Source organism: Tachypleus tridentatus, chromosome 10 (genome assembly GCF_004210375.1).
Source record: "Tachypleus tridentatus isolate NWPU-2018 chromosome 10, ASM421037v1, whole genome shotgun sequence".
NCBI classification, from domain to species: Eukaryota; Metazoa; Arthropoda; class Merostomata; order Xiphosura; family Limulidae; genus Tachypleus; species Tachypleus tridentatus.
This window is the reverse complement of record NC_134834.1, coordinates 20,570,948-20,598,486: the sequence shown is the minus strand read 5'-3', so window position 1 is coordinate 20,598,486 and position 27,539 is coordinate 20,570,948. Positions and strand designations below refer to the sequence as shown.

General features: G+C 34.5%; 2 protein-coding genes across 2 annotated transcripts; both read left to right on the top strand.

Moving 5' to 3' along the window:
• The first annotated feature begins 643 nt into the window (after positions 1-643).
• On the top strand, positions 644-13,308 carry LOC143227987 (uncharacterized). The gene is made up of 7 exons (XM_076459339.1): positions 644-689; positions 6,889-7,044; positions 9,952-10,206; positions 10,346-10,465; positions 11,944-12,282; positions 12,698-12,816; positions 13,149-13,308. Exons 1-6 carry the CDS (start codon positions 644-646, stop codon positions 12,805-12,807), a joined length of 1,026 nt encoding a protein of 341 aa, XP_076315454.1. The 3' UTR covers positions 12,808-12,816; positions 13,149-13,308.
• LOC143227986 (uncharacterized) lies at positions 12,826-27,250 on the top strand. The gene is made up of 11 exons (XM_076459338.1): positions 12,826-12,841; positions 13,149-13,222; positions 17,154-17,284; positions 21,841-21,956; positions 22,181-22,276; positions 22,487-22,642; positions 23,719-23,973; positions 24,113-24,232; positions 25,865-26,203; positions 26,595-26,713; positions 27,047-27,250. Exons 1-10 carry the CDS (start codon positions 12,826-12,828, stop codon positions 26,702-26,704), a joined length of 1,413 nt encoding a protein of 470 aa, XP_076315453.1. The 3' UTR covers positions 26,705-26,713; positions 27,047-27,250.
• The last annotated feature ends 289 nt before the right edge of the window (positions 27,251-27,539 follow it).

Genomic DNA, 27,539 nt, shown 5'->3' with positions numbered 1-27,539 from the left:
GTTAACATCCTTCCTTTTGTATGAACAAAAAGGTCAACATCCTTTCCTTTGTGTGAACGAAAGGTCAACATCCTTTCCTTTGTATGAACAAAAAGGTCAACATCCTTCCTTTTGTATGAACAAAAAGGTCAACATCCTTCCTTTTGTATGAACAAAAAGGTCAACATCCTTCCTTTTGTATGAACAAAAAGGTCAACATCCTTTCCTTTGTATGAACAAAAAGGTCAACATCCTTCCCTTTGTATGAACAAAAGGTCAACATCCTTCCCTTTGTATGAACAAAAGGTCAACATCCTTCCCTTTGTATGAACAAAAAGATCAACATCCTTCTCTTTGTGTGAACAAAAAGGTCAACTTCCTTCCCTTTGTATGAACAAAAAGGTCAACATCCTTGCCTTTGTATGAACAAAAAGGTCAACATCCTTCCCTTTGTATGAACAAAAAGGTTAACATCCTTCCTTTTGTATGAACAAAAAGGTCAACATCCTTCCTTTTGTATGAACAAAAAGGTTAACATCCTTTCCTTTGTATGAACAAAAAGGTCAACATCCTTCCCTTTGTATGAACAAAAAGGTAAATTTAATGAAATAAGTTTTTATATTTCCTTTGAAACGAGTATGGAGCTTTATTACTACTTATGGATATGTCAAATGTAGCGATGCTGACCTATGACATATTCTCCTCTGCTTGTGAGTTCTTGGAAGTTCAACATAAACTTCGTAATTCGATTCTCTACGGTAAACAGAAGGCCTAACGTGTAGCTTTGTGCTAAAAAATACAAGAAACTGTATCAACCTTAAGGGTAGAAATTTGTCTAGCCTCTAATAACACAGCTTTTAGGTACTATAACATATAAACAACAAACGAAAATTTTATCTTTAACATAAGGGTCGCCCTGGAAACTTAACCTCACAAGAAGAGGAAAGAAAACTGTTCAACTTATCACTACGCCACCATTTTTGTATTATTTTGCTTTTGTAACATTAGTGCAGTTAGGGCAAAATATTGTTGCCTTAAGGCTTGCAGCATTTGCTCCAAGGCCGCGGGTTCAAATCCGCGTCACACCAAGCATGCTCTCCCTTTCAGCCGTGGGGGCGTTATAATGTCACGATCGATCCCACTATTCGTTGGTAAAAGAGTAGCTCAAGAATTGGCGGTGGGTGGTGATGACTAGCTGCCTTCCCTCTAGTCTTACACTGCAAAATTAGGGACGGCTAGCGCAGATAGCCCTCGAGTAGCTTTGCGCGAAATTCAAAACAAACTAAACTTAATGAGAAATATTCCAGTTATTATTAAGTCACATGACTTTGTGTGGTCCAGAAATTATATAACTATTATCAGACCAAGACTTAGAATAGTATTGGTTAGTATATAAGGTTTTGTTGTAACAGATCAATGTGTTGTGGATTCAGAACAAACGAAATATTACTTAGATTTCAATATTCCACACAGTAATCCTAGTTAGGCTTAAGTCTTGAATATATATTTTTCTTTTCATATCCAGCTATTAAAAGTTTTTCATAAGAAGCAATTCTTCGTTTCTTCTTTTCTAATCTTGCTTATGAGGTTTATGAACAAAGTACTTCGTAAACAATTCTGATCTATAATTCACGATGTAGTCTGACGTTCAGTATCGTGCGAGTATAATATGTGCTCTTCTTAAAGTTGGCCCGGCATGGCCAAGCGTGTTAAGGCGTGCGTCTCGTAATCCGAGGATCGCGGGTTCGAATCCAGGTCGCACCAAAAACATGCTCGCCCTTTCAGCCTTGGGGGGCGTTATAATGTGACGGTCAATACCACTATTCGTTGGTAAAAGAGTAGCCCAAGAGTTGGCGGTGGGTGGTGATGACTAGCTGCCTTCCCTCTAGTCTTACACTGCTAAATTAGGGACGGCTAGCACAGATAGCCCTCGAGTAGCTTTGTGCGAATTTCAAAAACAAACAAACAAATTCTTAAAGTTATGAAGCTTAGGTATTGTAAGATTTGAAGAATTCGAATACTGACAAAATCTAAGAAATGTAAAAAGTTCTTAAAGATCTAAATGCTATTCTGATTTCCAACTGTCTATTTCTTTCAAACAATTTTGAAGCACACTTGTAAAAGATGGTTATTAATTTACATTAACAGTGCCTAACTTTGTTGTAGAATAGATAGGAGGTAGTTAGAGCTAAGCCTATCTAACATAATCATTAATAGTGTATTTAAAGTAACTGAAAATATGGGAATGTATGTGTCTCTTCTGCTCTTTGTGTTATACATCATTTATATATATATTTATATTTCATGATTTTATAAAATGTCAGTTATGAAATGAGATTTGAGTCGTGATAAAAAACACACGTTCAAGACAACTTTTTAAGGAAAGAGGTCTTGCTGATCGTTGGGAAGAAGCCTACAAGTTTCTCTTCTGTTTGCACATAAGGTTTTGTTTGAAGCTAAGCACAAACCTGCACAATGGACTATCGATGTTCTTGTTCGAAGCTAAGCACAAACCTACACAATGGGCTATCGATGTTCTTGTCATCACGGGTATCGAAACCCAGATTTTAATCTTATATATTGTAACGTATTTACTATTTAATATATATGTAATATAAGACATGTTTCTAAAACACTAAATAATCCGTAGTTATAGATAAAACTCTATTGTAAACGCACATAAAAACTTTATGTTTCTTCGGAAACTGACAACTCAAAAAAATCGACAACAGTCACTTTATATTAAGAAGCGAAATTCCATTGGAGATCAACCTGTTAGTTGGGGGTCACTGTTTCTAGAAACTTTGGTCAGCAAGACTGGGCTGGCTTTTAGGTAGAGTTCATCATCCTTTGACCCTGTAAGTGTCATTAACCTTGAGATTTTTGTTTTGATCAAAACTAGGAACCGTTGTTTTCAAATTTATTGAAATACGACATTTTGCGGTTAGAAGCACGTGTGGCACGTGAAAGGATGAAAAAAAAAAAAACAGTTTTTTTGTTTTCCCCATAGAACGAGATTAGCAATGATTTGTACATGATTAGCTTGTGTCACGTTTTATTGTACATTTTGTTAATATTAGTGTTAGGTTGAACATTGCTATTGTGGAGATGAGTACGAACTTGGCTTCTGAACAAATTAAATAATTAGAGAATTACAAATATCAGTATGGATGCTTTACTTTACAAACAACAGATAAAAATTAAATTCAAGAACTGTCCAATGAGAATGATAATACGTTCCGTTACAACAAACCTGTCAGATTTTATTTTCAACGTTTCAATTACAGCCACTAACCATTAAAATTAACTTTAGTTTGTTTCATGACAGTGCTGCCACATGGTATCAGTAAGGCGTGCTATTCGGTTATATTAAAATATATATTCAAACTTATAAACCAGATTGTCCATTACGACCAATAATGTTCACATATGAATCGTTTACTTACAATCTTGGTAAATACATAGCATATTCTCCAAATATGTAACATCAGCCAGCTCATTCATCAAAGACTCTTTTAATTTCAAGTATAATCTTAATCAACTTAATCATAAAGTCTTAATGGCCAGTTTCGATGTTATATCCCTCTTTACAGAAGTTCCAACCACTGAAGCCTGCAAGATAGCCTTACAACTCTATATCCGAAACCTTAACCCATCTATAGACATTCCCAGCAACCAATTAGCAACCCTTATAGAATTCACCACGACGAAGACAAACTTCATGTTCAACAACCACAACTATATACAAACAAATGGCCTGAGCATGGGCAACCCAGTATCACCAGTTCTAGTTAATATTTTTATTACACAAGTTGAAACACAAGCAATTAACACAGCATTACATCCACCACTATACTGGTACAGATATGTAGATGACAAGGTTGCGGGATTCAAATCTACAGAACACATACTTAATTTTTTCAATCACATTAACTCTATACATCCCAACATTAACTTCACATGTGAACAGGAAGAAAGCAATCAAATATCATTTCTTAACCTCAAAATTACAAGAACCGACACACAATTCAAAACAGAAACCCACCGAAAAATCACCCATACTGGACTATACATTCCAAGGGACTCGGATATGAAACAGAACAAAAACTCAACATATTGAGAAACCAAATAAGCACAGTTATAAAACTATGCTCACCAGATAAAACTGACGACGAATTAGACAAAATAAAACAATACTTCATCAACATTAATAAATTTCCTCCACAAACTGTAGAAAACATTATACGCACACACCTGGACAGAAAGCAAAATCAACCAACAAAAGTAAATATATCTCACGAATCAAAAAATCACGAAACCATATACTGCTGCATATCATATATTCCTGACATCAGCAGAAAAATAACCAACATTTGGCAAAAACTAGCAACAAAATATGACATTCCAGTTAATACCAAATTTATTCAAAAACCAGGCACAAAACTAAGGTTTATACTGTGTAAAAACTACACTGACAAACACCACACCAACATTATTTATAAACTACAATGTCATAACTGCCACGACTTCTATATTGGAGAAACAAGTAGAAAAATGGAAACCAGATTCAAAGAACGCAGAAAGTCACCTTCACACGTTTTTGAACACTGCAAGTCAAATAAACACAACATAACCATAGAAAACACCCAAACACTAAATTAAAAAACAAACATAAACAAACGCAAAATTAAAGAAGCCTTACTTATAAAACAACTGAAGCCCAAAATAAACCAATACTAAGGAACACCTTTATACCTATATTAATATATAATCAAACATCTAAGCAGGCCTTCTACATTCCTACACTCAGTTACACCACCCCCTTTAAACATGAGGTCAGCTTTCAGTCAGTTACTTCTTTTTTTCTTTGTGAACCTGACGATAACCGGAGAAGGTCAAAACTTTGTTCGCTCCTCTACATGGTGCTTTCTCTACCCATACCAGCCGTTTTTACATATATATTTATTTCTCTACAAGTGGGCTCTCTCGTCATCACTGAACTCTTGTTTATGTTCTGTCTCCCAAGTGGCTCTAGTGGCACAAAGCTACGAAATGACCTGCCAGTGCTCTGCACTTTGGGGGCATCGATACTCTCAGTATTAAACTATGTCACCAAGGGTCATCATGTTTGCAGATTGTCTTATTTTGTTAACAGTGTCTCGTACTTAGGGTTTGTGCTGTAAAGGTGAATTGGTCAGAATAATTTAATCTCGAAACTGTGAATATCGGTTTGTATATGTAAAAACGGATGGTATGGATAGAGATAGCACTATGTAAAGGAGCTAACAACGTTTCGACTCTACAAGTAGGTTTTATCGACATAACCGACTTATATAGGTTTTGTTAAATGACTTAAAAGACGTTGTACCCAACAAACAAACTTACACGTTTGTATTGTTTGTTTCAGAGTCTTTGCCACACAAAGGTGTCTGCTTATATTTGTCGCCATTTTAAAACCAACCCACTAGAAATAAGACCATCTTGCTGAATATTGAGAATTGACCATTTGTTTTCTAGTCCCAAAGTACGGAGAGTGTTTTCTCAGCGACTGGCTGAGAATGTTCAGCTCTATAATTTAAAGACACGATTGAAAGTATTACTTCTAATAGAAAGCATGAACTACAAAAAATAACAAAAAGTTAGAGAGACTTGGGCGAGAAGAGTGAACGAAAGCACAGCTACCACAAATATCTGATTTATATTTATTTCCTCTCAGAAAACACCGCTATAAGAGAAAGGGAGAGAATCTAAGAGCACATCATGATGTTGCACGTTTGTATGAAAAACACGTGATTCAAAAGTCTGGTCTTGAGTCTGAACTCTAGCTGACCTCAACTTTCAGCGATGCGGAAGTGAATCTCAAAATGACCTCGTGTAGTCCAGTATATAAACCAGAGTTTTGACCGCTGTTGCTGAACAGCCTTTCCGAGCCCGTGGTAGTCACGATTTTCATCCATAAAGAAAGACTCAAAAATCATTTCTTCCTGACATCTGTTAGTGAGTTAGGTAAGCTGAAAATTAATTATAATTCAAGGTTTATTATTAATGTAATCTTTTCAGAAATCCACAGACCGATAAACGTGATCGTTTCTCAGTTCAGTTGTATACCACACTTGGTCATTCCACATTTTCCTGTTAAATATTTTATGTTTTTAGTCGCTCATCTTGCTATTTGTGGTTGATGAAATACAGAGAAAGAATAGTGAGATGAAATTTTTGTAACCCACAGGTTTGAAAATGAGACAGACTACTATCTTTTATGTTGGATTATGTCTGCTTCTGCACGTCTGTTTTGGTGATCCCGAAAACGCAAAGAGTCAAAAGTGTAAGTTTTCCTAACTCTATAAATACTAGACGAGATTCGCCGCATTCCACAAAAACTACATTGGAACACATAACAAATACTTCAAATTCTACGTGTTATATAGAACAGCTCACTTGTATTATATCACTGAATCATTATAATACGTAACTACGGGACATCGTGTGTAGTACACTACTTAAGATAACTCCTCTTTAGTGAGATACTGAACGATTAAAACACATAATAAAGTCATAACGTTTTGCAACATTTTGTACAATAGCTGAAAACAACTGTGTTATATACAGGGTGGCCCGTAAATCCGTACCCATCCATATATTGTGTCTAAACAACGTTATAATACTAATGATGAGTTAAAGGCAGCTGTTACAGCGGCATTTTGAACAATAACCCCTGCTATGTTGAGGAAAATGTCTCACAGAAAATGGCGTCGCATAATATTATGCAGCGAGAATGAAGAACAGCACGCAGATGCACTGGATACATAAGATATATGGATGGGTAGGGACTTACTTAGGGACCCTGTGCAATCTCAATGCATAGGTTGTTAGTTATCTATATTTAATAATTTCTTTTTTATCTTTCAGTTTTCTCTGATTTTTTTGGATTGGTGAAGTTCTTTAACACCAAGTGTCAGACAGATGATCAGGGTGTCGGTACCTGTTACGCTGAAAACGAATGTACACGTTTAGGAGGAAAACCTAGCGGTGTTTGTTCTTCCAAATATGGTGTTTGTTGTGTCTGTAAGTCTTTTAAAATGGCTGTCTTACTTGTACGAGTTGTATTTCTATGTTAACATGAGTATAAGCTGAGGTTAGTTAATAAAGCTAATTACCTGACTTATTATTTAATATAACAATGTAACTTTTCTAAACTAATTACGTGAGCTATTTAATATAACAATAGCTTATCTAAACTAATCACGTGAGTTATTATTTAATGTAGCGTAACTATTTGTCCGATTTAGTATTCGTACACTATATATGTAAAAACAGCTGGTTTGGATTGAGAAAATATTTATGTAGAGGAACGAACAACGTTTCGACCTTCTTCGGTCATCGTCAGGTTCACAAAGAAAGAAAGAGGTAAATGATCGATAGCTGACCACATTTTTGAAAGGGGGTTGTGTAACTGAGTGTTGGAATGTAGAGGGCGTGCTTAGATGTTTGATTATATTTATTAATATAGATATAAAGGTGTTCCTTTGTATTGGTTTATTTTGGGTTTAAGTTGTTGTGTAAGTAAGGCTTTTTTAATTTTGCGTTTGTTTATGTTTGTTTCTTTATTTAGTATTTGAGTGTTTTCTATGGTTATGTTGTGTTTATTTGACTTGCAGTGTTCGAAAACGTGTGAAGGTGACTTTTTATGTTCTTTGAATCTGGTTTCCATTTTTCTACTTGTTTCTCCAATATAGAAGTCGTGGCAGTTATCACATTGTATTTTGTAAATAATGTTGGTGTGGTGTTTGTCAGTGTAGTTTTTACATAGTATAAACCTCAGTTTTGTGCCTGGTTTTTGAATAAATTTGGTATTAACTGGAATGTCATATTTTGTTACTAGTTTTTGCCAAATGTTGGTTATTTTTCTGCTGATGTCAGGAATATATGGTATGCAGCAGTATATGGTTTCGTGATTTTTTGATTCGTGAGATATATTTACTTTTGTTGGTTGATTTTGCTTTCTGTCTAGGTGTGTGCGTATAATGTTTTCTACGGTTTGTGGAGGAAACTTATTGATGTTGATGAAGTATTGTTTTATTTTGTCTAATTCATCGTTAATTTTATCTGGTGAGCATAGTTTTATGGCTGTGCTTATTTGGTTTCTCAATATGTTGAGTTTTTGTTTTGTTTCATGTGCTGAGTCCCAAGGAATGTATAGTCCAGTATGGGTGATTTTTCGGTGGATTTCTGTTTTGAATTGTGTGTCGGTTCTTGTAATTTTGAAGTTAAGAAATGATATTTGATTGCTTTCTTCCTGTTCACATGTGAAGTTAATGTTGGGATGTATAGAGTTAATGTGATTGAAAAAATTAAGTATGTGTTCTGTAGATTTGAATCCCGCAACCGTGTAATCTACATATCTGTACCAGTATAGTGGTGGATGTAATGCTGTGTTAATTGCTTGTGTTTCAACTTGTGTCATAAAAATATTGGCTGGAACTGGTGATACTGGGTTGCCCATGCTTAGGCCATTTGTTTGTATATAGTTTTGGTTGTTGAACATGAAGTTTGTCTTTATCGTGGTGAATTCTATGAGGGTTGCTAACTGGTTACTGGGAATTTCTATAGTTGGGTTAGGGTCTCGGATATAGAGTTCTAAGGCTATCTTGCAGGCTTCAGTGGTTGGAACTTTTGTAAAAAGGGATATAACATCGAAACTGGCCATTAAGACTTTATGATTAAGTTGATTAAGATTAGACTTGAATTTAAAAGAGTCTTTGATGAATGAGCTGGCTGATGTTACATATTTGGAGAATGCCCATGTTATGTATTTACTAAGATTGTAATTAAACGATTCATATGTGGACATTATTGGTCGTAGTGGACAATCTGATTTATGAGGTTTGGGGATGCCGTATATTCGTTGTGTGCGTGAGTCGGTCTTGCGTAGGTAGGAATAAAGTGTTTGTGAAATTGTGTTGGTTTTTCATTTTTAGTAGCAATTTGTTCAGTTGTGTTTTGTGTGTCTTTGTTAGATTTGTGTGTATTGGTTTAAATTTGTTCGTGTCTGATAGGATGTTCTTCATTTCTTGGATGTATCCATTCGTGTTTATTATGACTATTGGGTTTCCTTTATCTGCTTTAGGTTTTTTAATGGAATTAATGTCACTTTTTGTAAATTATTTGAAAAAATCGTTTAAGATGTTTTTAGGTGTTTCTGGAAAATATAAATTTTTAATTTCTTTTCTGGGAGGTTTGGCTGTTGGATGTCAATAAAATTGTCTAATTGTCTTCTATCTGTTGGTTGTTTTGATTGTTTTCTTGTTTTTGTTTTCTGTGGAAAATATCACAAGTCTCCTGGTTAGTTCTTCTAAGCCCCCCCGCAAGTACAGCGGTATGTCTCCGGATTTACAACGCTAAAATCAGGGGTTCAATTTCCCTCGGTGGGCTGAGCAGATAGCCCTTTGTGGCTTTGCTATACGAAAAACACAAACACACACACAGCTCTTCTAAACATGTTTTGATTTCTCTGGTTGGAATGTACCTAGGTGCTATTGCAAGGTTGAGTTCTTTGTTTAGTAGGTGTATCTCCACTGTGTTTAATTATCATTTGGATCTGTTAATTATGAGGTTAGTCAACGGTTTGTCGTGTTGGTGTATTTTCTGTTGTTTGCATCTCAGTTTCTCTATTTTTTGTTGTGGCAGATCCTTTTGTTTCTGTAGTTCCTAATGCTAAGTTGGTTTATGTTTCGTTGTATAAGTCCATAAATCTCTGGTTTAATGCAGTATGCCAGTTGATGGTCTAATGTAAGATGGTTATGAGATAATTAAACCAAAGACTGTTATAAGACAAACCTTGACATACAAATTTAAGCTTTTTTTTTTTGTTTAGTAATTGATTTAGTTTGTTTATGTACGTTGTAATTCACATAGTGCTCACGAACTTCAGATACAACGCATCTTAACTATACGACTTTTCGTCTTCTGCAGTTGACGCAACTTGCGGTGGAGTGGTCCGTGAGAACAACGCAGTCATCTTAAGTCCTAACTACCCTCAAACATTTACTGACAGTCGAAAGTGTGAAGTTATTATTCAGAGAAAACCTAACACCTGTCAGGTTCGATTGGATTTCATCGAGATGACCCTCGCCCAGCCTGATAACACAATATGTGTAAAAGACAGGTTTTCTGTTTCTGGATTTCCCAACGTTCCCGTTATCTGTGGCGAAAACAGGAATCAACACAGTAAGCACATGTTACGTTAGATTAGTTTTGATAGCACGACGGTAACTAATATCAGTAGACATTTTCTTTTTGAATGAAATGTTTATTACAATCTGATTTGTGTATAAGTTTTATAAAATAAACTTTCTGTAATTTTTAGTATACGTTAATTTTGGGGAAAACGACAACCTACTCCTAAGTGTCGTAACATCTGGTGTTGCCGTGGAAAGGAAGTGGAAAATTAAGGTTACATATCTAGAATGTAACAGTCCTGAAACCGGTAAGTATTCGTAACTTTACTTGTAGCTATGATATTAATTGAAGAATACAAATGTACCGAGAGAGGTTGAAACATGTTTGGGTTTCAAAACTGATTTATTACTTTATTAATTCTTTTAACATAGATATCAATTCCATAATTGTGATTACTAGGTTTTGATACCCGTGGTGGACTGAGTTCTAATAGTATATTGTGTAGCTTTGCGCTTAACTATAAATGATTCGACAAAGCCTAGGGACTAGGGCGTTTGACTGAGGGTTGCGGTTCGGATCTACCTCTCACCAAATGTACTCGTATTTCATCCGTGTTCGCGTTACAAAGTGACGGTCAATCCCACAATTCGTTGGTAAAAGAGTAGTCCAAGAGTTAGCGGTGGATGGTGACTAGCTGTCTTCACTGTAGTCTTTCACTGCTAAATTATGTACGACTAACGCAGATAGCCCTTGAATAGTTTTGCATGAAAATTAAAACAAACAAAATATTAACAACATAAAATCACCTATCGTGATTTCATAGAACTACATTTTAACAAACTGTTGCTAGAAATACGGAACTAAATAAAACTTATATCAAATAATTCAGAAATTCTGTGTTTGTAAATACATGGAAAATAATTAACCGTTTGTTTAAAAGACGTCATTGGAAGAATTTTGTTTAGGGAAAATTTACATTTAAAATAGATTTATTACAATATGCACATAATAGAGTAACAGACGAGTTCTTTAACGTTGTAATTTTTTATGTATACATGTTTACTGATGTGAGATAGTGGATATTCAGAGAACACAGTAATATAGAGTGTGTTCTTAAAATTCATATTTTTATTCGAAACCGCAAATTAGTCAAAACTATTTTGTTTTTCTCAGTGTCAGTAACTCACAGTTGTTCAGTGACAATTATGAGGACTTATAAGGTACAAATTTGATTTCTATACTCGTGGTGGGTACAGCTTTGATTAACAAATAAAGGGGCCCGGCATGGCCAGGTGGGTTAAGGTGTGCGACTCGTAATACGAGGGTCGCGGGTTCGCATCCCTGTCGCATCAAATATGCTCGCCCTTTCAGCCATGGGCGCGTTATAATGTGACGGCCAATCACACTATTCGTTGGTGAAAGAGTAGCCCAAGAGTTGGCGGTGGGTAGTGATGACTAGCTGCCTTCTTTCTAGTCTTACAGTGCTAAATTAGAGACGGCTAGATCAGATAGCCCTGGAGTAGCTTTGCGCGAAATTAAAAAAAAAATTTAAAGGGAGCAAATAATAGGGTAAGAAATACACCAAAAGTTTACAGATTACATGATTTTCACCTGTGTGTATGTTTCTAGATTATTAAAAGTTTTTAAAATATATAACGAGACTAGAGGTTGGAGTATCGACTCTCATCCATAATCCCCAATCTTAAGTTTCTCTAATAAGACCGCGCTCCATTAAATGTGTTATTTCTTATAAGAATTATCAGTACAGTCTAGTTTCTATTATAGCTCCTGTTGGATGTCTACAGTATTACAAAGAAACGACAGGTTATGTCTCAAGTTTCAACTTCGAGTCTACAAACAACAACATTCCTCGACAACTTGGTGAACAAAACTATGCTATTTGTATTAAACAGAAAGTTGGATTTTGTAAAATCCGCTGGACAGCAGAAACCTTCGAAATAAGTGGATCCCAGGATAAGGCACGACGAGGAGCTTCTAGCTGCAAGTTTGACTATGTGGTCATTCCAAATGCCTTCGGTGAAATGGACACAACGAGTTATGATAGGTTCTGTGGGAAGCGCTTGAATACTATAAACAACGCACCACAAAGTGTTCCGTTGACAAGTGAGTTTTTAGAACGAAGTGAACTTCGAGATCTTTTCATTCTAGATTTCATTTCCTGCTTTGTTACATTTGTATTTACAATAGTATCAGTCAGCCCTGAACTACCAGTTTTAAATTCTCAAGCGCATAACTAACCATGTTGTACTCATTTTAATTTCAGTTCTGGACACTTGTCTTTGTTCAATAATTGACAGTATTTTTATTTCTTGACACTTGTGTACAATTCAAACACAATTATTTTTAAAGAATAGTTAATTAATAGTTATTTGTTAAGTTATAAAATACGTCAGCTAAAGTCATATGAAGCAGTTTTTTTTTTTCCCAGTAAAATGTGTTTTCTGGTTGTTTACTAAAATTACTAAATAAGATAAATGTTTACTAAAATTACTAAATAAGATAAATGTTTACTTTTTAGGTCATTCATTCCCTTTTATACTACGGTTTGTAACAAACAATCAGGAAACTGAAGCAAACAAAAACAGAGGATTTAAAATGCAATATGAACAGCTAACCTGTGTGTATTAGAAATACAAGGTAAGTAACATGGTTTTCACTCCAGGTACTCCCTGAAAATAAAACAACATGTGTTATTGTAATATAAATGATGCTGAAAATACAAACCAAACATTACTGTAATTTTATTTGACTGTTTATCATCCTGAGACAGAAGTTTCATAATAATCAATTCATGAAGAAGGTTTAACTCATGATAACTCTGGGAAGAAGACAAAAGTCACCTTCATAACATTTCCATTTGTGACAAATTAGAATTAATTTTTACTTGTAAATTTTGTGCGTTCTTAGAAGTTATTTTTATTTAGTCATATTTTTCTTATATAAAAAACCTATTTTTGTATTTTCCTAAGAACCCAAGACGGATGCTCGAGACGGAGAAGAAATTGGTTCGAAGATGTATAGTTCAAGCTACGATGTTCAACATGTACAAATAGCCCGTCTTAAATGGTTTAAATGACCACGAGTATTATTTTAACATTGTCACTCACTGATGTGATATTGTTCTATTTAAAACTGTATTGTCTTCCTTCACAAACATCTTACTATTTATAGAACTTGGAAAATGATTTATGTTTTGTGTAAGTTGTGATGAATTAAAATTAATATTTTAGTTTTAATTTTCTGTGGTTATTTCTATATTAATTACACTGACTATAGAATATTTTATTTATTTAGTTGAACTGATTTATTCTTCGCCCTTTCGTACTTTGGTTTTGGTTTCAGTTTTAGTAAAATATCAGTACATCCGTTCCTTCAACTTCATAAATACTTCCTTTGTACACTGCACAAGAAACATCAACCATGAATATTTAGACAGTATAAGTTGTAATATCTACATTGTACTGATATATCTACAAGAAAGGTAGCTATCGTTCTTAATTAAAGCAGGAAAAAAGCACCAGTTGTTGTTAATCAGTTGGTTGAATGTCTTACTGAGCCCCCGATGATACAGCGGACAGTTTACGGACTTACAACCCTAAAATCAGGGGTTCGATGCTCAGGAGATGGATACGCATGTTCAATTAATACCATATACAGCATGTCGAAAGGAGATGTTATTGTTTTTACTAAGACACTGGTTTTTCTTCATCTTGCTAAAGTAATTAGACGGGGAATAAAGGCACGTTTTAAGGCACTTTTATCGGTTGGGACCTCACACTTTTCACATCGACAGAGCCTCTTAGTTTGTTTGGAATTTCGCACAAAGCTACACCAGGGCTATCTGCGCGAGCCGTCGCTTATTTAGTAGTGTAAGAGTAGAAGGAAGGCAGCTAGTCACCATCACCCACCGCCAACTCTTGAGCTACTCTTTTACCAACAAATAGTAAGATTGATCGTCATATTATAACGCCCACACGGCTGAAAGGGTGAGCATGTTTGGTTCGACGGAGATGCGAACCCGCGACCCTCAAATTACGCGTCGCTCGCTTTAACCCACTTGGCCATGCCGGACCGAGCCTCTTAGTAACAGAGTTCGGGAACCATTGTCCGAAGGACAATTTGGATACCTGTATTTGGTCTTGAAGAACAAAACATGAGAATGTTGTAGTCTGCATCAGTTTTAACTCATGGGTACCATACAGTTTGGTGTATTTTGAATGGAGTACATCTGGGAGTCGTTTGTCAAAAAGTGTAATATTGATTAGGTAGTCGATATTATCCACTACTGTCGATTTCTCGACAGACAACCAAGGGTTTCATGAGATATTAGGGATCCAGAGAATACAAGAGTTTTTCATATTCATAAATACTAGTTATACTTTATTTCTTTTGATGTAGCTTGTTAGTTCTCAGAATTACAACACTAAAATTTGTATTTCAATTCAATGCTGTGGACAGAAGACAGATAGGAAGCACAATGTGTGGTTTTGCAATGAACAATAAAATTATATTTGTCGTAGTTGCAGAAATTTATGATGTCTCTAATAACACCGTTTAAAGGTAATATAACATACAATCAACAAGGGTCAATTTGATCATTAGATTTATATGGTTTTCGCTGTATATTTAATCTCCCAAGAAACGGAAAAAACAAATGTTAAACTTACCCCTATGTCACCATTTAGTGTATTCTTTTAGTTTGGTTAAAATAGCAGAGATCGGCCAAAATATTATTGCCTTGAGAATTTCAGCTGTTACTCTAAGACCGTAATATTAAATAATTCAGTTATAATTAAATCGTATGACTTTGTGTGGTCTAGAAATTTATACAACTATTATTGGTTCAAGACTCAGAATAGTACAGGTTAGAATGGAAGTTTTTCTGTGATGACCAGAAACCCACTTGTAGTAAAAATGTATTTTCAACACGGCTGGTATGGATATCAGCACTTTAATTGAAATAAAGTATAGAACAACGTGTCGACAGTCTTAGGTTATCTTCTGCTCTAGCTGTTATACGTCTATTACACAGTTCTGAATTAACCATCAAGCAAATTAAGCACGTGCTTAGGTCACCAAGGGAAGGGGGTCACCACAGATTTTCCCCTAGCTATCATACCCTTAACTCTTACACTGCCACATTCAACTTTACTCGAATTTTTTTGTAATGGTCCTTATATCCGAGACCCTAACCCAACTATAGAAATTCCCAGTAACCAGTTAGCAACCCTCATAGAATTCACCACGATAAAGACAAACTTCATGTTCAACAACCAAAACTATATACAAACAAACGGCCTAAGCATGGGCAACCCAGTATCACCAGTTCTAGCCAATATTTTTATGACACAAGTTGAAACACAAGCAATTAACACAGCATTACATCCACCACTATACTGGTATAGATATGTAGATGACACGGTTGCGGGATTCAAATCTACAGAACACATACTTAATTTTTTCAATCACATTAACTCTATACATCCCAACATCAACTTCACATGTGAACAGGAAGAAAACAATCAAATATCATTTCTTAACCTCAAAATTACAAGAACTGATACACAATTTCAAACAGAAATCCACCGAAAAATCACCCATACTGGACTATACATTCCTTGGGACTCAGCACATGAAACAAAACAAAAACTCAACATACTAAGAAACCAAATAAACACAGCCATAAAACTATGCTCACCAGATAAAATTAACGATGAATTAGACAAAATAAAACAATACTTCACCAACATCAATAAGTTTCCTCCACAAACCGTAGAGAACATTATACGCACACACCTAGACAGAAAGCAAAATCAACCAACTAAAGTAAATACAGCTCACGAATCAAAAAAACCACGAAACCATATACTGCTGTATACCATATATTCCCGACATCAGCAAACAAATAACCAACATTTGGCAAAATTAGTAACAAAATATGACATTCCAATTAATACCAAATTTATTCAAAACCCGGCACAAAACTGAGGTCTATACTATGTAAAACTACCCTGACAAACACCACACCAACATTATTTATAAAATACAATGTGATAACTGCCACGACTTCTATATTGAGAAACAAGTAGAAAAATGGAAACCAGATTCAAAGAACATAAAAGTCACCTTCACGTTTTCGAACACTGCAAGTCAAATAAACACAACATAACCATAGAAAACACTCAAATACTAAATAAAGAAACAAACATAAACAAACGTAAAATTAAAGAAGCCTTACTTATACAACAACTTAAACCCAAAATAAACCAATATAAAGGAACGCCTTTATACCTATATTAAAATAATAAATAAAATTATATATTCAAACATCTAATACCGCCCTCTACATTTCGACACACAGTTACACAACCCCTTTCAAACATGTGGTCAGCTTCCGGTCAGTTACCTCTTTCTTTGTGAACCTGACGATGACCGAAGAAGGTCGAAACGTTGTTCGCTCTTCTATGTAAAGTGTTTTCTCAGCCCAAACGAGCCGTTTTTGCATATAAAAAAACAAATTTGCTATATATGTGCTCTGTACAGCCCATTCACTACATCTGGTAGGCCGAAGTGCTGTTGACTGCTGTCAAGTTGCAGTTAATTTTTTCTGTACAATACATTTGCTCTATGCATTCTTTTCAATCTCAACCAGTTGGTGGGAAATTCTTAAAATCTCTCTCTGATACCAGATTGGAGACACATGCTTTGACAACAACAGCAATTTTGAAGACTTTCTTTAAGATTTTGGAAGGTTTAGATTGTCCAGTTGAATACAAGTACACTAAAGGAGACACTAGAAGAGAAGCAGATGGCATTACAAATTAGATGTTATAATTTGTTTTTATGTTGATCATTTAGGATGAGATTTTGCAAAAGTTTCATGAAGCAAGTTAAGTTCTGCAAAATGAGAAACTGAACTTAAAAACATGTGCAGATTTGTACGGGTCATTGGGTGACCAACTGTACACTTTCAGGATGACTTTGAAAGATTTGAAGCTGTTGTAAAGGAAATACCACTAGACGTTGATGACAATACAGCTCAAACTCGGCGTGTCAGAAAGAAGGAACTCCATGACAGAGATGCACAAGAAGTAGATCTGAATGCGTGAGATAGATTTCGTATCACCACCTTCCACACAATAGTTGACAAACTAGAAATCCAGATGAAAAGAAGAGGAGAGTTGTGAAAAAACAACAACAAACAGATTGTCTTTCCTAAGTGATGTGCCAAATGATGTTACTTAATCTGATGAAACTGAAAGGTATTCTTAGTGTTCCCAAAAGCTAATTTATGCTTACCCAGAAGACTTGAACACTAATATCTCTGTCGAGCTTCAGCTGTTTCGTTCATATGTGCGCCATAAGTTCCCTGGATCAAAAACGGTAAAAACCATATTTAGTTATGCTGAACTTTATAAAATAATTCCTGAAGTTAAAATTCAGTGTACGTTTCCAAAGGTAGACATTGCATTGAGTATATTTTTAACATTAATGGTCAGAAATTGCAGAGCTGAGCTTCATTTTCTCAACTCAAGCATATTAAAAATCCAAACAGAACAACTATGAGATAAGACAAGCTTGATTCCTTGTCTCTGCTAATTAAAGAAGTAGATTTGTTAGGCCAAATTAGTTTTGAGGACTTGATCAAAGACTTTCAAATTAGAAATTCTTGAATAAAACTTTTTAAACTTTAAATAAATGTTAAGGTATAAGTAAATAATTTGCTTACAGGGTTTTAAGCTCAAAGTGAAAAACTGCTGACATTAAATATGATAATTTTTTTGAATAAAAGGATTTTGAGCAAATTATTTGTTTTTGTTCACATCAAAGTGTGAATTTGTGAACATCACTGTGAGATTTCTTAACTCAGATTGAAAACAAATATACAGTAAAAATAATTCCTTTTAATTATCATTAATGAAAGAACTGATTTGCTTCATCATTTCTAAGTAAAAGGCCTCAGTTATTGGTGGACGTTTTGGGAATTTGTTTTTGAAAAGCCGAAAAGTCAATCGTGGAGAAAAAAAAGAACCCACATCATTTCTTTTTTATTTTGCACTAAAAAAAACCAACAACAAAAACGCCAACAACAAACTAATCGTGGTTTAAAATTTAGTTTCCTTACAAAATCAAATGTGACACGTCTAAGGACATAATATTTTGTTTGAAGTTAAGCACAAAGCTACACAATGGGTTATCTGTGCTCTTCCATCCACGTATATCGAAACCCAGTTCCTACGCGGGTAAATTGGAAATAATTTATTATCATGATAATGTTTAATTTTGATATTTGATTTAGATTAATATGTACTTACAAATGTATGGATCTTATATTGTGAAAAGTACATTGCGAAAATCCTCCTGTCCTCAAAATCTCTAGAATATTCTCGACTGTAAGAATCAACAATATATGTTTTACAAAAGAACCAGCATACCTTCAAATATTGTTGAAAGAACTAGCATACCTTCAAACATTGTTGAAAGAACTAGCATACCTTCAAATATTGTTGAAAGAACTAGCATACCTTCAAATATTGTTGAAAGAACTAGCATACCTTCAAACATTGTTGAAAGAACTAGCATACCTTCAAACATTGTTGAAAGAACTAGCATACCTTCAAATATTGTTGCCAACTGAACTTTCGAGAACATCACCTTGAAAGTTTATAAATCGACATGCTAAGAAAGAATTAGCTCAGCACGGCCAGGTGGATAAGACACTCGACTCGTCATCTGAGGGTCCCCGGGTTCGAACCACCGTCACACCAAAGATACTCGCCCTTTTGTACGTAGGGTCGGTATAATGTGACGGTCAATTCCATTATTCTTTGATAGAAAAAAATATTCCAAGAGTTGGCGGTGGATAGTGATGACTAGCTCCCTTCCATCTGCTCTTGCAATGGTAAATTAGGGACAACTAGCGCTAGTAGCCCTCGTGTAGCTTTGCGCAAAATTAAAAACAAATTAATCAGAAAACTACAGATATTTGACATTAAATGATTAAAAATTTCGAACGTTACAAACTGTTCAACTTCAGTGAATTAACTGCAGACATTAGTATTTCAACAAGGTCGTTAAATATTTTCGTCGCAAAAAATGTTGGCTTAGAACCGGCGTGAGGCCAGCTATTCAGTCATTCAGCAAAGTGTAACAATATCACCTTAGAATTAATTCACTTATCATGAACCGTCGATAGAATATTCAGTTCCAGAGGAGATAGGAGACTCAGTATCGGCTGTAAAATTTTTGTATATGGATCATTATTTGTAACAACCATTATTACCACGTGTATTATTATTTGTGTATTAAAACAAATTTGTTTTAGAAAGAGAATTATGTATATCAATCCTGTGGTAATTATCATAAATCTGATACCTTTTCACATTCTATTAACTTCTAGACTAATATTTAAAGTTTTAAGCCTTTTCTAGTGGTAATAGGCAGCAGAGGAAATTCCGAGATAAATTATAATACGTAACGAAATCTGCAGAAGTTGTGTTGTACCACCTGGTTTGTAGTGGGTATAAGATAATAAACCATCCTAATCTTTGTTATTTATGGAACTGAACTCAACCAATAAATATACATCTTAATCTTCCACTTTACTTCAAAATCAAATATCTTATTAAAATAAAAATTAACTCGTGGGTATAGACGAAATCTATCGTAAATATACATAAAAGCTTCTGGTTAGTACTGAAAGTATTGCATCCCGCTAGTACAGCGGTATGTCTCCGGATTTACAACGCTAAACTCAGCGGTTTGAGTCCCCTCGGTGGGCTCAGCAGATAGCCCGATGTGGATTTGCTACAGGAGAAACACACATATACCTAAAATTATGAAAATATATCTTTTTGAGATCAAAACTATTTAAAAGTTAAAGGTAAAAATCAACCTCTTCGCTAGGGGTCACTGTTTATGTTAATTCTGGCCAGTAAGATTAGCCTAGTTCTTGAGATCTATGTTTTGATCAAAACTGGGAACTATTTAGATGCTACGTTAAGCAGTTAGAACCACGAGGGTTGTGTGACAACATTGAAAATATGTAGAAACTAAACATTTTGTTTTTACAAATATTAACATGGTCAACATGAAGATACTAAACATTTTATCCACACAGAACGACATTAACAACGATTCCTCGACATGAATGGCACAGTTAAAATTGGTTTCGACACCCGTAGTGGGCAAAGCACAGATAGCCCATTGTACTTAATTTCAAACAAACAAGCAATGATTCGTACATGATCAGTTTATGTAACGTTCTATTGTACATTTTGTTAGTGTTAGTCTTAGGTCATGGATCATTGCTATTGTGGAGATGAGTACGATTTTGGTTTTGTATCAATTCAAAGTCTGTGTTTTGAACTATATGAACATCACGTGCTCTACTTTACAAACAACAGATAAATAAAGACGGTGACAACCATCAAGTGAAAACGATAAGACTTCCGCTTACTACAGACAAGTCAGATTTTATTACGAACGTTTCAATTATAACCTCTAACCTATAAAATTAATATCAGGTTGTTTTATAACGGTACTGCAACGTGGTGTCAGTAAGACGTGTTATTCGGTTTTATTGAAGTCTATACATATATATATATTTTACAATGAAGCGCAGAAATGTTGGTGTTATTATTTGGTATTAAGCACAAATCTATACAAAATGGCTATTAGTGTTCTACCCACCACGGGTATCGAAACTCTGTTTCTATCAAAATAAGTCCGCAGACATACCACTGTTATACTGTTAATAAACATATCGTCAAAATACTCTAGACGTTGTATAAATACACCAAGACAGGTGACAGTTTTATTACATAATTATCTCTTAAATTTTAAAGTAAGTTTGTCTTTTCTTTCATTAGATAATTTGAAACAGAAGGACATTTTTGAAATCCAGTATGAATGAACTAAAGCTATAATAGTCCTAAAATAATACAATGTATTGCCTTTGTCCCCAAGGTATCTAGCTTCACTTCTGATAAACATACAAACAAATCTGGATGCGGTCTTGTTTTTACAACAACAAGTTTATTTTTATTAAAACATTCTAATTACTTTCGTTCCTTCTCTACGATGTAGCCTGTATAAGGTGTGAGGATCAGATATTTTCATTTATCTTGTGATTAGTTTTTATTGGGCGTCTATAGAAATTGCATATCATTAAACCCGTTTGGTGTTAGAAGCTTGGTTTGATCAGAAGTTGTTAATAACCAGATTAGTTACAAACATTTTCATTCAAATAATCTTTCCCAAGTATGATCCACCTTACAAGAAGTCAATGTACTTTTAATAACTGTCGATATAAATGTAGGTAGAGACCAGTTAGTTCGTGTTGCACAACAACTCCTGTTTATGTTAAAAACAGTGTTTTCTCTAAAAAATGGCCCTGGTAGCACAAAGCTACACAATGTGCTACATGTCCTTTACCCATTGCACACGCACAAACACCTGATATACATTAATTTCCTGTCAGAAAACACCGCGATTAGAGAAAACGACAGAATCTAAAAACATATCATAATGCTACACAGTTATATGAAAAGCACGTGATTCAAAAGTCTGGTCTTGAGTCTGAACTCTAGCTGACCTCAGCTTTCGGCGTTGCGGAAGTGAATCTCAAAATTACCCCGTGTAGTCCAGTATATAAACCAGAGTTTTGACCGCTGTTACTGAACAGCCCGTCCGAGCCCGTGGTCGTCAGATAACGATTTTCATCCCTAAAGAAAGACTCGAAAATCATTTCTTCTTGACGTCTGTTAGTATGTTAGGTAAGTTGAAAATTAATTACAGTTCAAAGCGTTAGTAATATAGCATTCTTTTCAGAAATCCACAGACCGATAAATGTGATCGTTTTTCAGGTCAGTTGTATACCACACTTGGTCATTTTACATTTTCGTGTTAAATATTTTATGTATTTAGTCGCTCATCTTATTATTTGTGGTTGATGAAATACAGAGAAAGAATACTGAGATGAAATTTTTGTAACCCACAGGTTTGAAAATGAGACAGACTACTTTCATTTCTGTTGGAGTATGTCTGCTTCTGCACGTCTGCTTTGGTGATCCAGAAGTCGCTAAGAGCAAAAAAAGTATGTTTCTCGCCATTTTCTCACCCTACAAATACTAGACGGTCTTCGTCGTAACTTTAGAATACATAATAACTACTTCACATTCTGCATATTATACAGAATAGCTCACTTACACTGTATTATATACATTCTAAATGCATTAGTTGTACCAGATATTCTGATAATCGTTGTTAATTATCTATAATTAAAACTTTCTTTTTTATCTTTCAGTTTTCTCTGATATTTTTGGATCGACGAAGTTCTTTAACACCAGATGTCAGACAGATGACCAGCGGGACGGTACCTGTTACGCTGAAAACGAATGTACACGTTTAGGAGGAAAACCTAGCGGTGCTTGTGCTTCCAAATATGGTGTTTGTTGTGTCTGTAAGTCTTTTAAAATGGCTGTTTTACTTGTACGAGTTGTATTTCTATGTAAACATGAGTAAAGGTTAAGGTTAATTTATAATGCTTTGTAAATTTAATATGATTTTAAAATAATTAAAATGTGAAATAGAATTCCTTCGGATCATAAAAAGTACCGACCGGGTCATAATTTATATTTTCTACCTATTTTATAACCTTATTATGACCTTATCTGTGTTATGACAGATTCAATTTCTTCAGCTGTCCAATTCCTACAATACTTTCTTGTTATCATTGGTGGAAGTTAATATAACAATATGCCCCCTAGTGGCACAGAGGTATGTCTGCGGACTTACACACGGAAAACCGGGTTTCGATACCCGTGGTGGGCAGAGCATAGATTGCCCATTGTGTAGCTTTGTGCATAATTCAAAACAAACAATATAACTTATCTAATTACCTCATCAATTATTTAATGTAACAATGTAGCTTATCTAAACTAATTCCCTGAGTTATTATTTACCATAACAATGTAACTGTTCGTCCCAGTTAGTACTTCCGCACTGTATTAAACTGATTTACGTCATCCGATCTGCAACAGTAAAATATGAAACATTCGCACAATTGCATTGTTACACATAACACTATTATAACTCATGAATATCTCAATAATAAAAACTTTTTTCAATATTTGTTTACACAAGTTTCGTGAAGAATGTATGCATATACTGCACAGTTAACATTTTAACAACTTTAAAGACCCCCAGTGGCTCAACGGTATGTCTGCGGACTTACAACGCTACAAAATAGGTTTCGGTACCCGTGGTTGGCAGAACATAGATAGTCTTTTGTGTTGCTTTGTCCTTAATTCAAAACAACAACAACACAGCTGTAAAACTATTCTTTGAACTTAAGCCTAATGTAAGATGGTTGTATGAAGTAATTAAACTCCAAACTGTAGTAAGACAAACCTAAAAATATTTTAAGTTTTTGTTTTAATAATTGGTTTAGTTTGTTTATGTACGTTGTAATTCTTATAGTGATCACGAACTTTAGATACAACGCATCTTAACTATACGACTTTTCGTCTTCTGCAGTTGACGCAACTTGCGGTGGAGTGGTCCGTGAGGACAACGCAGTCATCTTAAGTCCTAACTACCCTTACGCATTTACTGACAGTCGAAAGTGTGAAGTTATTATTCAGAGAAAACCTAACACCTGTCAGGTTCGATTGGATTTCATCGAGATGACCCTCGCCCAGCCTGATAACACAATATGTGTAAAAGACAGGTTTTCGGTTTATGGAAATCAAAACGTTCCCGTTATCTGTGGCGAAAACAGGAATCAACACAGTAAGCACATGTTACGTTAGATTAGTTTTGATAGCACGAGGGTAACTAATATCAGTAGACATTTTCCTTTTGAATGAAATGTTTATTACAATCTGATTTGTGTATAAGTTTTATAAAATAAACTTTCTGTGATTTTCAGTGTACGTTGATTTTGGGGAAAACGACAACCTACTCGTAAATGTTGTAACATCTGGTGTTTCAGTGGAACGGAAGTGGAAAATTAAGGTTACATACCTAGAATGTAACAGTCCTGAAACCGGTAAGCATTAGTAAGTTTATTTGTAGTTATGGTATTAATTGGAAAATATAAATGTACCGAGAGAGGTTGAAACATCCTTAGTGTTTCAAAACTGATTTATTAGTTTATTAATTCTCTTAACACAGATATTCACTCCATAATTGTGATAACTATGTTAGCTATTGATACATTATAAGTAAATATTGTGAGGAAAACTGTATTATAATATAAAAATTGATAACATAATTAGGTATTTTTCGGACCGTTTCGTGGAAGCCCAAGGTTCCGCAAAGAGTCACCAGGGGCTCCTACAGATGATATACAATCACTTTTTTGTTTTGTTTTATTTTTAATCGAGAATTAATTTGTTAATTAATTAATTTGACCAAAAGTATTTGTACCCATTTCTGGAAGTAATGTTTTTTTCTATATATGAAGATATTTCTTGAGTTTAAACGTCACGTGAATGTTCCAAGTGGTTAATAAATAATTTTCAACATCAGTTTCGTATTTAAAATTACAAACACAGATGTGTCTATGGATGTTATAGCAATTGGATGAAAGAGTTTGCTTCATCTACAGGCACAGCGGGATTTCTGTAGAAACCGGGTTTTGATAATCGTGGTGGGCTGAGTTATAATATTATATTGTGTAGTTTTGTGCTTAATTATGAATGGCTTGATAGGACCACTGTCTAGTGCGTTCGAACCGAAATCTGAGGTTCATGGTTTAAACCTAACTTCCACCCAACACCCTTGTTGGCGTTATAAAGTGATGGTCAATCTCAAGAAAAAGAGTAGCCTAAGAGTTGGCGGTGGGTGGTCACTAGCGGTCTTCACTCTAGTCTTTCACTCCTAAATTATGTACGACTAACGCAGATAGCCCTTGAATAGTTTTGCATGAAAATTAAAACAAACAAAGTATTAACAACATCAAATCACCTACCGTGATTTCATAGAACTACATTTCAACAAACTGTTGCTGGAAGTACGGAACTAAGTAAAACTTATATCAAATAATTCAGAAATTCTGTGTTTGTAAATACATGGAAAATAATTAACCGTTTGTTTAAAAGACGTCATTGGAAGAATTTTGTTTAGGGAAAATTTACATTTAAAATAGATTAAATACAATATGAACATAATACACTAACAGACGAGTTCTTTAACGTTGTACGTCTTAGTTATGTATACATGTTTACTGATGTGAGATAGTGGATATTCAGAGAACCCAGTAATATAGAGTGTGTTCTTAAAATTAATATTTTTATTCGAAACAGCAAATTCGTCAAAACTATATTGTTTTTCTCAGTGTCAGTAATTCACAGTTGTTCAGTGACAATTATGAGGACTTATAATGTACAAAATTGATTTCTATAATCGTGGTGGGTACAGCACGGATAGCTTTAATTATTAAATAAAGGGAACAAATAATAGGGTAAAAAATACACCGAAAGTTTAGAGATTACATGATTTTCACCTGTGTGTATGTTTCTAGATTATTAAAAGTGTTTAAAATATATAACGAGACTAGAAGTTGGAGTATCGACTCTCATCCATAATCCGCAATCTTAAGTTTCTCTAATAAGAATGCGCTCCTTTAAATGTGTTATTGCTTATAAGAATTATCAGTACAATCTAGTTTCTATTATAGCTCCTGTTGGATGTCTGCAGTATTACAAAGAAACGACAGGTCATGTCTCAAGTTTCAACTTCGAGTCTACAAACAACAACATTCCTCGCCACCTCGGTAAACTGAACTATCGCATTTGTGTTAAACAGAAAGCTGGATTTTGTAGGATCCGCTGGACAGCAGAAACCTTCGAAATAAGTGGATCCAAGAATAAGGCACGACGAGGAGCTTCTAGCTGCAAGTATGACTATGTGATCATTCCAAATGCCTTCGGTGAAATGGACACAACGAGTTATGATAGGTTCTGTGGGAAGCGCTTGAATACTAGAAACTACGCACCACAAAGTGTTCCGTTGACAAGTGAGTTTTAGAACGAAGTGAACTTCGAGATCTTTTCATTCTAGATTTCATTTCCTGCTTTGTTATATTTGTATTTACAATAGTATCAATTAGCCCTGAACTACCATTTTAAATTCTCAAGCGCATAACTAACCATGTTGTACTCATTTTAATTTCAGTTCTAGACACTTGTCTTTGTTCAATAACTGACAGTATTTTTATTTTAATTTCTTGACACTTGTGAACAATTCAAACACAATTATTTTTAAAGAATAGTTAATTAATAGTTATTTGTTAAGTTATAAAATACGTCAGCTAAAGTCACATGAAGAAGTTTTTTTGTTTTTCCAGTAGAATGTGTTTTCTGGTTGTTTACTAAAATTACTAAATAAGATAAATGTTTACTTTTTAGGTCATACATTCCCATTCCTATTAGCGTTTGTAACAAACAATCAGGAAACTGAAGCAAACAAAAACAGAGGATTTAAAATGCAATATGAACAGCTACCCTGTGTGTATTAGAAATACAAGGTAAGAACACATGGTTTTCACTCCAGGTTCTCCCTGAAAATAAAACAACATGTGTTATTGTAATATAAATGATGCTGAAAATACAAACCAAACATTACCGTAATTTTATTTGACTATTTGTCATCCTGGGACAGAAATTTCATAATAATCAATTCATGAAGAAGGTTTAACTCATGATAACTCTGGGAAGAGAACAAAAGTCACCTTCATCACATTTCCATTTGTGACAAATTAGAATTAATTTTTACTTGTAGACTTTGTGCGTTCTTAGAAGTTATTTTTATTTAGTCATATTTTCCTTATATAAAATAACTATTTTTGTATTTCCCTAAGAACCCAAGACGGATGTTCGAGACGGAGAAGAAATTGGTTCGAAGATGTATAGTTCAAACTACGATGTTCAACATGTACAAATAACTCGTCTTAAATGGTTTAAATGACCACGAGTATTATTTTAACATTGTCACTCACTGATGTGATATTGGACTATTTAAAACTGTATTGTCTTCCTTCACAAACATCTTACTATTTATAGAACTTGGAAAATGATTTATGTTTTGTGTAAGTTGTGATGAATTAAAATTAATATTTTAGTTTTAATTTTCTGTGGTTATTTGTAAATTAATTACACTGACTATAGAATATTTTATTTATTTAGTTGAACTTATTTATTCTTCGCCCTTTCGTACTTTGGTTTTGGTTTCAGTTTTAGTAAAATATCTAGTACATCCGTTCCTTCAACTTCATAAATACTTCCTTTGTACACTGCACAAGAAACATCAACCATGAATATTTAGACAGTATAAGTTGTAATATCTACATTGTA

Bases quoted from the DNA above. Each gene is read 5' to 3' on its own strand.
- LOC143227987 (XM_076459339.1), top strand. From the start codon at position 644: ATGTCAAATGTAGCGATGCTGACCTATGACATATTCTCCTCTGCTT. The intron at 10,466-11,943 runs GTAAGTATTCGT...TTTCTATTATAG, and splicing joins ATGTAACAGTCCTGAAACCG to CTCCTGTTGGATGTCTACAG. The intron at 12,283-12,697 runs GTGAGTTTTTAG...TTTACTTTTTAG, and splicing joins ACAAAGTGTTCCGTTGACAA to GTCATTCATTCCCTTTTATA.
- LOC143227986 (XM_076459338.1), top strand. The intron at 13,223-17,153 runs GTACAAATAGCC...GTACACTTTCAG, and splicing joins CAAGCTACGATGTTCAACAT to GATGACTTTGAAAGATTTGA. The intron at 17,285-21,840 runs GTGAGATAGATT...TATATAAACCAG, and splicing joins CAAGAAGTAGATCTGAATGC to AGTTTTGACCGCTGTTACTG.